Raw genomic sequence first — 13,172 nt, 5'->3', positions numbered from 1 at the left:
GTTTAAGTAGGTTATCTCATATTTCAGTTTGTGCCCATTGCCTCTTGTCTTGTCTCTGTGCTCCCTTGAGATGAGTCTGGCTGGTTTTTTTACTTTCCCCCTTCAGGCATTTATACTTATTTCACCCCCCTGAGGCTGAACAGTCCCATCTCTCTCAGCCTCTCCTCATATATCGGATGCTCTGGGCCCTTGTCTTTGTGGCCCTTTTCTTGACTGGGGGGACCCTGGCACTCAGCACAGCACTCCCAATGTGATCTCGCCTGTGCTGAGCAAACCTGCTTTCCAGCCACTTGGCCCTCAGCCTGTGCATGGGATTGTTCCTCCCCAGGTGCAGATCTTTGCATCTCCCTTCACTGAATTTCCTGAGATTCTAGTTGGCCCATTTTTCCAGCCTTCATGCATCCAGTAGTTCTGTAATATGTATGTGAAAATAACTAATTATTCTCCATTTTCATAGTGTAAATGTCCCTGTAAGGAACAGAGAAGAGCAGAGTTTTAAGTATCACTATCCTTTTAGGACACGTATCGTCTGACTCTGTGCCTTGTTCTGAAGTTATAAATGGGGAAGTGGCTGCAAGAGTTTTGCTGGTTATCTTTCCACCAATTCTTAACTGCTTATAGACACTCCAAAATAATTTGTATTTTTTTCTAAAACAGAAATTAAGAAATATTATAAGGGATATGTGATTTGACAGAAGACATCTGGTCTTATATGAAAAGTCATCAAGTTCCAAGATCTAATCTTGGTTTTGACAAGTTGCGTAGAATACAATTCTGATGTGCTTATCTAATATCTTCATGATATATTGCTGAACTAAGCACTGACTAAGTTATTAGCAATTCAGGGAATAGTTTAGGAGTACGGAGGAGATGCTGTAACTTTTGCTTGTGGCTATAACAGGAAAGATTAGAGTGTTAAGCGTTATCCAAAGATCCAAAAAGAACTTTCTTATCGCTTTGAATAATAAGAAGGAAGAGAAAGCTTTGTTATGCCTAAAATGAATTGGTCTTTGTTACAGTTAGACTGTAATGGGAAAGAAGACCTACACTTCTACCAGATGCTTTCTAAAGTTACACTGTACTGAAGCTAGCACAATTGCTTGAGCATGACAGAAAATAGAATTTAGGAGGTATTTTTGAGATGGTTCAGTTTTAAGCAAGAAATTGTTATCCTAGGTTTGTTGCATTTAGTGGTTTTGTTTTCTTTTGTTTTCCAGTGGGAGAACAGAGGTCCAATCTGTGCAGTATGGTAAAGAAAGAGCAAACAAAGACAGGGTATTTGCAAGGTAAGCAATTTAGATTTCTACAAGATCAGTAAGTCTTCTGTTTAGATCTTTTTAGATGTTATGGAGTCATTGTTTTCTGTTTGCAAAAATGTAAAATAAAGAACAACTGTTCTTGCCTGTTGCTGGTGGCTTGACTTAACCGTATTAAGGAGTTTAATTTTGATATGGGAGGATGTCTCTTTGGGGCAGCCAGAAATGGGGGAGAATCTTATGGTGGAAAAGTTAATAAGGGTATTCTTTAATATTTCCTCCTTTATATATTTTCAAAATTCAGACTAGCCTTCAATCTGTTTACTTTGTTACATGTAGTAGCCCTCATTGTGCTGTCTTTATTGCAAAGAATGGTGTCTCTAATTATTCCGTTAAAATATTGAGCTGATACGTATGTTTTGTCCCCGTTACAACCTAAAACGGTACACATATTTCCTTTAGAATTAGGGACTGAGAGTGTCTTCCTCAGTGAGAACAGCTTTATCACTATAGTACCACTGAGGTATTTTATTATGAAGATGTGACTGGGCGTAAGCTGCTGCTGAAGATACTCTGTCACAGAGTAGTTGACTAATCATAGAATCTATTACTTAATTGTGTTTCAGACTCCAGAGGGCTTTAGTGATTACAAGAAAACAGTCAAAACACAGAGTTAATTCTTAATTCAGAAGTTATGATACAGTATTCAAAAGTAAAACTGCTGCTGCATCTATTTGGCAGTCTGCTCTGATCATTAACAGAAAGAATCCTTACAGGGAGGGAGCATGCTCCATGCTTTTTTTATGCTTATACTTTTACTGAGATGGGGAATGTTTTTTAGTGTAGTTACCCCTGAAGGAACTCTGGAGTTCAAATTTATGCTCACAGACTTCTAGTAACAAGCCCAGCGACCTTTCTCAAGTACCTGCAAACACTGTTTTTCAGAGCATTGGTCAATTCTGCATTGATTTCTTGCCCCCACCTCTTTTTTTTCCTTATGAAATATTGAGGTTTTTAGCTGAGCACGCCGTAGATACCCAGCTCCATATTAGAAGGATTTGGGAATAGAAGTGCTGGAACATGTTTGTTCAACAGGTAGATTTTATAAGACCAATTTGCTTTGTGCTGAAGAATTATTTTTCTACTCTATTTAATTTCCTTTGAGAGTCTGGTTAGATTTTTACTTGGTTCAACTTTTTTAGTACTCAGAAGACTCAGCTCTGTGACAAATGAGTTTTATTTATTTAAATGACAGTTATGAATTAGTTAAAAACTGTTTTTCTTGTTGCACTCTGAACTTGGCAATTCCCCATGAGTAAGTAGGATGGAGGAGAGCTGATACGTGGTTTTGAGGAGTATATTAATTGTTTTAGAAACTCTTATTCAGTAGATGGCACTCTTCCCTTTGTGTCAAAACTGAACAAGTGGTGCAGGGGTCACTTGTGTTTTGTGTTTGATATATTCTGGATAAAATTGAAAGCCATGGCTAGAACTGCTGTGATGCTTTCTCAAGTCTTTTGGGCTTCTTTTTAATTAATAACATACTTGGCCTTTCTGTCCTCAGTAATTTTATCTTCTGCTCTTGCTTTTAAATTAATCAGTATAGCATTCATCCTCGCCTTTTGAGTTGTTTAGTGATATTGATGACTGATAAATGTCTGAGGCATAAACACATACGTCAGTGAACTGAAATTAATGTCGTATTGTAACAGATACACCTCGAAAGTCTTGTAATAGTTCATCTGTTTCTTCCTCCATCCTCACCATCACAGTGTGCAATTAATGCATTTTCAATTTTTAGGTCTTCCACTAATTTCAAGGGTGAAAAAGCTTGAAATATAAGACATTTCTAGAACACCATGTGGTTCAGGAAGCTTAATCAAAGAACATTATCTTTAATTCTTTGTCTTCTAAACATTTATATTTCAAGCTGAAAAGCTAAGTAGGTACTAACCCTTTTGTATTCATACAGAGGATAAATTTTGCTTTTTAAGGTTTTCCAGGTATAATGTGGTTTTTCTTCCTGGAACCTGCCTTTCTCTTCTCAGTGTGTCTTTCTCAAAGTCATTGTGTTGTTAAACAACCTTTTAAGTTGTCAAGCAGTAGGCTTGTTTTGGTTGCTTTTGAAAGTTCTGCTAGGTATTGGTTCCCTTTTACTGTGAAACCAGGAGTGTGCTAGCATTACAGTCAGCTCTGTCTTCAGAATTAAATGGACACATTAAAAATTTTAAGTAATTACTGTTGCTTTTATTGTTACTACATCAGGGGATATATTCAAGATCAGCTAAAAATATATATAAAACAAAAATGTTTTCAGGTTGTTTTTTTTCTAAAGCTATCCATATTTACAGTCAGTTTTCTTATCAGTATCTAACTAGAAGCTGCCTTATTTGAGCTAATGCTGTCAAAGCAAACTTTTGGATCATTGTAAGAAGGTAACACCGATAGTTACATTGAGATGTTATTTGAGTGATCTGCTTTTTTCTAAGTAGGGAAATGGTGATTTCCACAAGTAATGGTCATCTTGCCTTTGTACACTGAGTGGAACATAAATATAGAGCACAAGGCATGGAAACGAAATTTCTTAACAACCAGGAGTTATAACCTACAGTTAGCAAGTTTAGCTGTTTGTCCTCAAGATTTTAATTCAGAAGTAGCTGAAGTGGTATTAATAGATTTTAGGGTTTTTTTCCAAATAATAAAGCCATTTAAATTAATTCTAAAAAATGGAATCTGTTACTGTGAAGGAGTCTAATACATTTGATAACATTTTGTAGATGCTTTTTTCTTAAACTTCATGCAGCACTAAATTCAACATTTAGAAGACTGTTGCTGCAGTTCTTCAGATTTTATTTTGGTTTTTTTTTCATCTTCATTACAGCTATTCTCTTGGCCTCGTTTGTTGCAGGATATTTACAACCCAAGAAAATCCCTAAGATTTCCCAGGAGCATAATAAAAGTGAAAAATGTTTGATCAAGTCATGAATTTTGAGAGACTTCGTGAAGAGCAGTGTTGTCTCTTAAAGTCCTTGCAAAATAGTCTAATTCTGTTCAGTTCTGGTCATGTGTACTGGGGCTGAGAGAAGGTGGTTTATGCGCATTGTATAATAGTGAGTGCATATCTGTCATTTGTATTTGCAAACTTCTATCACTGTTGCAATCTCTGTTTCCAGAAAGCCAGTCTTGCTTCAACCATGCATTTATTCAGGTTAATTAAATAATTCCTCAGTTGCTTTAAATTGCATGTGTCATTTGTGGTGTATCTGCAAATTTGTGCATAGTTTCAGTCTCTTGATCTGAAGCAGTGATTGCCAGTATTGCTCAGAAACACATTCTGTGTATTCCTTGTCAAAATACAAAGCAAGGTTGTGGCTCCAGGTTATATTTCTTACGGGGACAGAAATGATTTAAGATTCCCACCTGTATTCCCAAACAATACCCTCTTTCTTTCCCAGCTCCTGTGAGAACCTAGCACTTCAGCTGTGTGGGATGAAAAACAAATTCTGTCTTGGAAAGCTTTTGTGTATGGTAGCTGAGCTAATATAAGTTGTCATGCTTTTTTTTTGGTTGAGTTATATAATTTCATGGCAACTACTTATTTTTTTGTATTTGCCATAGTATTGCATCTTGTAAGACTGTCCTTGATTTTGGGGACAGGTAAAGTTTTTGGTCTCTGTCCCTACTCAGATATGATTTATTCTAACTTTTTTAGGAACTGTCTCTGCAGATACACCAAAAATTAAATCTGAAAATAGTGTAGTCTGTTCACTAGCAGTGCCCTGCGCTGAGGTACAATAGAAGCATCCAGACTGAGCAGACAGATATGGAATTTAGAATTTCAAAGTTTATCAAAGCATTTCAAAAGTTTTTTATAGCTTACTTCGCCCATTTCCTCAGCTGCTCTGGCATGAGAAAGTCGTTTGAATGTTGTAGGGAATTAATGATACAGGAGAAATTTGCAGTAATATTTTGCAACATAACTTAAATGTTAAGAGAAAAATAGCTTATTGTTAGATTTAGAAGTGTTGGCAGAAGAACTAATGTCAAAAAGTCACAGCACTGAGAAGTTCGGTGCTGCAGTGTGGTAATTTTTTCTTTGAAATTTCTGCAAAGACAGGAAATGGAGGCAACAAACATCAGTGGGTGGGACTCTGAGGTTAGAGCTGTTAATAAAATAATTGAAATGAACCTTTGCTGATAAATGCAGCAGCTGTTTATCATGGTAGTAAGGTATTATTTCTGAAAGATCAGACCAAATCCACAGTAAAAGGTGAGTTTTCTTAACAGTGGATTTTTTTTGATAGGGAAGAAGGTGATGCTTTTCTTATTTTAGATTTACGTTCATTTGTTGCATAGATTGAGGAAGTTTCCAAAAATGTAGTTACAAACTGTGACTTCAGATACAGTGCAGTGGGGGTTTTTTTGAAACAGTCAACAATGTAATTTTTGGAAAAACCTTTTTCCCCCTCCCTATATACTTTTGTGTCTCTCTTTGTAATTTAAGTTTTTTTATACAGGCAGCAATAGTGCCCTTTCACTATTGTTGCCAAAAAAAAAGAACCAACAACAACAAAAAAACCCCACCAACTTTCCTATATTTAACTTGTTGCTTTTTCACTGAAGTTAAATAAGGTTCAATAGCTGCCTTTACATGTCTGTTAGAAAATACTGAATCTGCAGTCCTGTATCTACCTAATTTAGCATTAGTTATGTTATGTTCCTCTGCATTTTTCCTTCAGCCCATTCTTTGGTTAGTAGAATCCACCGCTTGGCAGAGCTGGCTCTTGGTGCTAATCTGCTGGCTGCAAGCATGCTATCAGTAAAGGCTAGCTAATGATAGCTTTGATTAATAAAAGAATAATGAACGGATAACATTAGACATGCATTTCAGTTCTGCTGTTTCCTTATTATTTTACCTGTTCAGAACTGCTCAAATTTGCTATGTTTGTGAAGAAAAATACCTAAGTGGTTTGTGTTACTTATATTTGCATCTAATTACAGAAATTGAAATGTTGGCTTAATTGACATGATATCAAGCTAATTACTTTTTGAATCAAATTAATACTGCTTAAATGCAATGAAGCATGCTAAGAAACTGGATGTGGTTTTCCTCAGGAACAAAATAATTTCTATTTTCCCTGTTTTCAAATATCAATCTACGATCAGATTTTTTTTCCCAGGTGGAGTAAGACCTGAAAACAGTAGTACTTAGATTAGCCCATCTCATTTAACTGTCTGAAATTTGTCAGCTGTTATTCTGGTAGTCTTAGAGCAGCAAAGCAGCATGCAATACATGTTCAGAACTGCTTGTGGGTGTAAAAAGAAAAATAAACCCTCCGCACACAGATCACCACTCCTCTAGTATTGAACAAACACTGTCGACCTCAATATGACTTCTGTTTTTCTGCATGTGAAGATAGATTATCCAGTATGACACTTGGTGGTTTATTGTTACAGACTTGTTTCATAATATTGAGGACAGTCTGCTTAAGGTGGTGGCTTGCATTGAGTTTTAAGTTCAGTGAGAAGCAAAAATGTATTTGTAACTATGGTTCTCATTTTCAGAAGGATGTAATATGTGTGTGGGTAGTTCCTTAATTTCTCAAAGTTCCTTCTTTCTGGACCTGCACTTGCAGTAAATCAGTAAATTAATAATGATGTAGATAAAAAGAACAGTTACTGTGTGTCCCAAGGACAGCAAAGGCAGAAGTTATTTTGTGATATGGGTGTATGGAGCTGGGGAAAGAAATGAAGGAGTTATGCTGAGACAATACAATGTTGTTCACCCCATTGTGCAAAACTGGAGAGTAGATCATAGTGATAGAATATAAATGGGAATGAAATTATCATGGCACAAAAGACTGATGAAATTGAGGTATCACTGGAACAAGAGAGGATTGGGTAATGATAGACGAGAGATTTGAACTACATAGTACCATCAGAGTAGTAAAGTAAAAACCTGGTACACAGGACTGTTTAAAAGAATTTTTGTTGTTGGCTAAAGAATTTTCATTTGAAAACAACAACCAGCAAAAGTCTGGGTATGTTTAGTCGCAGGATGACTGAACCATCAAATGTGATGCTAACAAAAAAGCAACCACAATTCTTGGATGATTCATTTGATGATTTCCAGTATAAAAGGAAAATATAGTATTTCATGAGAGATTGCAAGTATGGTCTCATTTGTGCTTAAGAAATAGGTGAAAGAAACAGCAGAAGGGGATTGTAAGTATCCTGGGATGACTGGAGAATGAGAAGAAAGTTTCCTCAAGAGTGAGAAAGGGCAATGAGTAGAAAATAACATTCCTTTTGTATAAAAACAGTGGTGATAATGACCTTTAACCTGAAGGACATTTTTGTCACAAAACCAAACAAAGTTTGATTACCCACAAAGAAGTTTAAATAGGATGATTGCAGCTGCCTTACAGGTGACAAAACATGTTCTGGAAAAACACATGTCTCCTTGATGGAAATCCCTGATGAGTAAATAAAACTCAGTAGCTCTGTTGCCATGTTGATGATTACCCCATTTTAAGTTCTTCAAAGTCTTTGGGAGTTTTTTTGGACTGATGTTTCCACTGCTTTATTTTTCCTGAGATGGCTGAATAGCTGTATTACTTAAATGTTTTTTTGGTTAGTTGGTTGGTTGTTGAGTTTTTTGCATTTTTAAGTTCAGAGCTCTCAATGACTATTCTGTTTGAGTCAGATTCTCTTTGAGGCATTAAAAATGCCTAGTGAAGTTAAGTGGGTACCTCTTCCATCTTTCCCGTTGACCTCCCAGCCAACAGTATTTTATGATTGTATTTCATTGACATTCTTGTGCAAAGTATAGAAAATAAAGTACAGTATATTGAGAAAATACAGAACTGCCCAAATAAATATAGTTTTGTATTATTATATTTCCCTTCTTCCATATAATACAGTTTCCTGTGATAGAACATCAGTTTCATTGTGGTGAATTTTATGTAATTTTGTTGTTGCCTCATATAATTTTTGCTTAGCCATTTTACTTTCTTATTCTAGATCCCCCAGTAAACCCTTGGCACGGAAATTAGTGAGTGGGATGGACTGGGAAGTGGTGAGTAGGAACTCACTGTCTGATGATAGGTTGGAAACACAGAGCTTACCATCACGGTCTCCACCTGGAACACCAAATCAGTAAGTAGCATCAAGTCTTCTCTCCCTACTGTCTACCTCTAATATGAGTGACCGAGTTGTAGAATAAAAGGATTATTGCATTATGGACACAAATAACTTGACAAGTTATGTGCTGATTGTTTCTCTGGAACATTTAGCTCCAGATAAGAGAAACTATTTGGGGGTAAATTTTAGGTGCTTCTCACTCAAACTATAAAAAGTGTAACAAGTAGCATGCTACCCTAAAGTTGAGAGCTTGAGTTTTCTCAAGCACAGTTAAAACTAAATTATTCATTTGGCTAAGAAAAAAAAACCTGACTAAAATCTGTGTGATATTTTAGAAATAATCGATTCTAGTTAATACCAATTCTTAAAACATTGGGGAAAATTACTTAATCCAAAATGCTTGGGGGTTTATTCCCCTCAATTTTTCTGCGATTTTTCTGAGATTTCCTTTCAAATCTCACTCTTTTTTGCATGATGGAGCTTTCTGTTTCATATTTATAGCTAGTGAAAAATCATGCCTGATTTCTTTTAGAAAATAACCAATTTTCTCAGTGTGCTGAATTTTCTCAGTGGCTTAAGAATCAGTATTACCTGATCTTATTGTTGCATAAACCAGAAGGTTTTAAGATTCTTTGGCATTGCAGTGTATTATTTAAAAATTGTAAAAATTTTGTAATAACGATGCTTACAGCATAACATAACTTAATCATTCATGTTTCAATGCATTTTAAGAAAGACACCTATGTCACTATGCTAGTTCTCAAATGGGAACATTTCAGGTCACAGAAATGATAAGACTCTCAGTGCAAAGCTTATGATTCTTCTAGGAGATGATGCAGGGGATAAAATGTTCATCTTAATGAATTCATGTTGAGTTTTGCCATGAACAGACTCAGGAATTTTTTTAATGGGGATTCATTTTTCTTCTCATTGACTGGACTGTCAATCCAGTAACCTGTTCATTGGACCATAATGCGTTCAAGCTTCATTTTTAGAGAAATAAAAAAAAAAATTAGCCATTTAGTGGTTATAATTTTTTGAACACTTTTAAAAAAAAATATTAAATATATCATGTTGATCTGACATAATTGTTTCAGTGATTTTTGAAACCTTAAATTATTTAATAAAAATATATATATATGAACTTGTGCTTGTGCTGAGAGGAAATAATTATTTTAGCATTCCTTTGTAGTGATATAAGAAATGTAGGTTAATAGTAATATTCTTTTCACATTACACTCCTATGCTTCCCTCTTAGTCGCAACTCTGCCTTCACTCAAGAAGGAGCCCGGTTACGACCCTCATCAGTTGGACATTTAGTGGACCATGTAGTTCACACTTCCCCGAGTGAAGTATTTGTAAATCACAGATCACCGTCTTCCACCCAGGCTAACAGCATCATACTGGAATCATCACCGTAAGTTGTGTTGGTTGTTACTGTTTGGTAGTGTGCAGGGCTTCTGAAGATAAGTCAGAAATCTCTGCCATTAAGAATTTAGTGTTTAAATGTCTGTGGCAGGGAGATCCAGAAAATGTAATAAAAAGGTAGCAGTTGTTTAGGGAGTATTAGTATAGGTCTTGTTGAAAATTGATACAGAGGGAAAGACCTATATCTGACATGTTTCTGGTGCAGGATTACAGTACCTTCCCCATCCACCTACTCAAAATGTGGGTTTCCTGTAATGTGACCATGAGTGTCTGGATGTGGAAGCGAAAGTTGGTTTTTTTCGAGGGAACTGAAGTATGTTGTTTGTGATAAAAGTTTTTAATTCCTGTGAGTATGGAAATTTTGCTTTTTCTTAAGGCACAGAAGTATGAGCGAGCTTTACAAATTACTTAGACAAAATACCTTTTAGCACACCAGCATTCTGAGGTTCCTAGTATGTTTTGTATATTGTTACAGAGTATATCTTTTTTTTTTTTTTTTTTTTTTTAAGATAACACTATCAGCCTTTTTTTCTGTTATGCTGAATATTCTTGATACTGTAAGTTTACTGTGCTGTGGTGGGCAAAATAAAAATATTGTGTATTAAGTCCAGAAGCATGACAGACAAAAAAACCCCACTGAGTTATTAAAAATTTTTAAATACTCAGTGACTTGAGGTGAGAATACAGATTAACTGGGGAAAAAAGGTGCATAATATACACGTAGTACTAAACTTGCCCTCATAATTTTGTATAATATCTGTAAGCAAGGAAATTGTGCAAATGGTTTCAAAACTATTTGAGAACTATAAAATAGCACATACATAATTACATGTCTGTAAACAAATTGCATGTCTCAAGAAAAGTTACTCTGGGAAGCTATTCAAACACAATTTTAAAACCTTGCTTGGACTGTACCTTCAGTTTTAACAACTTTGCGTAACTTTCAGGCGGAAAATAGAATACAAAATTGTTAAAGTTTAGTAAAATAACAATAAGATCCCTTCTATGATAGGATACAATAGTTGTAATTTGACCATCAGCTAGTTATTTAGCTTTCAGAGTTATAAAACAGTAATTTGACCTAATAATATAAAATCCACCTTTTTTTCATGGACTTTTTTAACCTATTCACATGGCAAGGGAGTCTCAAAACTGGAACACTTGTGAATCTTTTCTCATACCAAAAGCCATACAGGGTAAGGTTCCTTCTGTTTCAAGACTTCCAACTGAAGTCTATTCTGAGAAACACTTCCTGAATGGTGGAGTGATGCAGTGAAGTAAGCACAGTTCTTAAATATTCTTTTATTTATATGCCTTTAAGTTAAGTTGTAAAAGATGTTCCTGAGCATCCTTGGGATTTGTTTATTTAATACCTGATTTCTTGTGTAAGTCACTATAGAAATGAGTCTTAAAAGACAGGAAGTGGTTTTGTAAATTAGTTATGCAACTATGGCGGTTCTTTTTCATGTTTTTGTGCTTTCTGTGCCCAAGCAGAAAAACTATTCCTCTTCCATTGCTAAGTTTTGGGATTTTGTTTTTGTATTTTCCCTTGTTGGAAGTCTGAAAGTGGAATTTAATCTCTCAGTATAGATATCTAGCATAAGATAGTTTTAAGAATGAGGATGTTGACTGTCAAAAATACATGAACCCCATTAGGGTGTTCTGAAAGTTTCAGATGATGTTATTGATTCAAGATTTGAGATTTATGAAATAAAGTAGTAGTCGTGAAGTTCATATTAGCTGTATAATTTAAAATCATAGAATCATAACGTGGTTTGGATCAGAAGGGACCTTAAAGATGATCTAGTTCCAACCCCTCTACCATGGGCAGGGACACCTTCCACTAGACCAGGTTGCTCAAAGCCCTGTGCAACCTGGTCTTGAACACTTCCAGGGAGAGGACATCCACGAATTCTCTGGGAAACCTGTGCCAGTGCCTCACCACCCTTACAGTGAAGAATTTCTTCCTTAGATCTAATCTGAATCTATCCTCTTTCAGTTTAAAACCATTACCCCTCATCCTATCCATACACTCTCTGATAAAGAGTCCCTCCCTGCCTGGGAAGTACTGGAGGGCCTCTATAACCTCTATAAGGTGTCCCCAGAGCCTTTTCTTCTCCAGGCTGAACCACCCCAACTCCCTCAGCCTGTCCTCGTAGGGGAGGTGCTCCAGCCCCCCGAGCATCTTTGTGGCCTCTACTGGACCCATTAAAGCAGGTCCATGTCCTCCTTATGTTGGGGCCCCAGAACTGGACACAACACTGCAGGTGGGTCTCAGGAGAGCAGAGTAGGGGGGGAGAATACTCTCCCTGGACCTGCTGGCCACACTTCTCTTGATGCAGCCCAGGACACGGTTGGCTTTCTGGGCTGTGAGCGCACATTGCTGGCTCATAGTCAGTTTTCCACCCACTAATACCCTCAAGTCCTTCTCCACAGGGCTGCTCTCAATCCACTCATTGCCCAGCCTGTATTTGTGCTTGGGATTGCCTCAACCCATGTGCAGGACCTTGCACTTCGCCTTGTTGAACTTTCATGAGGTTTGCATGGGCCCACCTCTCAAGCCTGTTGAGGTCCCCCTGCATGGCATCCCTTCCCTCCAGCGTGTCAACCACACCACACAGCCTGGTGTCACTGGCAAACTGGCTGAGGGTGCACTCAATCCCACTGTCCGTGTCTTTGACAAAGATGTTAAACAGCACTAGTCCTAATACTGACCCCTGAAGAACACCACTCATCACTGCTGTCCATTGGGACGTTGAGCTGTTGACCGCAACTCTTTGAGTGGGACCATCCAGTAAGTTTCCTTATCCACCAAGCAGTCTGTTGTCAAATCCACGTCTCTCCAATTTAGAGACAAGGATGTCATATGGGACTGTCCAATTCTTTGCACAAGGCCAGGTAGATAATGTCAGTTGCTCTTCCTGTATCCACAGCACTGTAACCCTCTCGTAGAAGACCACCTGATTTGTCAGGCACAGTATGTCCTTAGTGAAGCCATATGTGATAATGTTTTACAGTCCAAAAAGTGATTTCTTAAAGAATTTTACCTTTCTGAGTGAAAAGCTTTGAGTAGTCCGTCTGCTAATTTCTTGTCAATTTTTATTTAATTATCAAATTTACATAAGTAGGAAAGTCAGGGTGGCTAACCTGACAGGCCGTAGATTTGGTGATCTCTTTGAGTTTGGAGTCAACGTAGCAAAAGAAATTAAGAGTTTCAGTGCAGTTTAGAAGGGTATTATAGTTTAGCTAATACAGCCTTTAATTCCACATTTTTTTCTTCATTTGCATGTGCTATTTGAAACTAAATTGGGAGATTTCTGCTTGTAGTTCTTTGAAGTAATTATA

At 36.8% G+C, this 13,172-nt stretch overlaps 1 protein-coding gene across 3 annotated transcripts in view; it reads left to right on the top strand.

The window, feature by feature from the left end:
* PTPN4 (protein tyrosine phosphatase non-receptor type 4) overlaps positions 1-13,172 on the top strand; it is a 117,682-nt gene that overhangs the window by 77,783 nt on the left and 26,727 nt on the right. For all 3 annotated transcript variants that reach the window (XR_006164509.1, XM_042783774.1, XM_042783773.1), the window contains 3 exons: positions 1,218-1,286; positions 8,280-8,414; positions 9,658-9,816. Coding sequence is in view for 2 of the 3 variants with exons in the window: in XM_042783774.1 (XP_042639708.1) it covers positions 1,218-1,286; positions 8,280-8,414; positions 9,658-9,816 (363 nt within the window). In the remaining variant the exon portion in view is untranslated. The remainder of the gene's footprint in view (positions 1-1,217; positions 1,287-8,279; positions 8,415-9,657; positions 9,817-13,172) is intronic.

This window comes from Tyto alba, unplaced genomic scaffold (assembly GCF_018691265.1).
Source record: "Tyto alba isolate M040663 unplaced genomic scaffold, T.alba_DEE_v4.0 Super-Scaffold_7, whole genome shotgun sequence".
NCBI classification, from domain to species: domain Eukaryota; kingdom Metazoa; phylum Chordata; class Aves; order Strigiformes; family Tytonidae; genus Tyto; species Tyto alba.
This window is presented reverse-complemented; position numbering and strand designations above follow the sequence as displayed.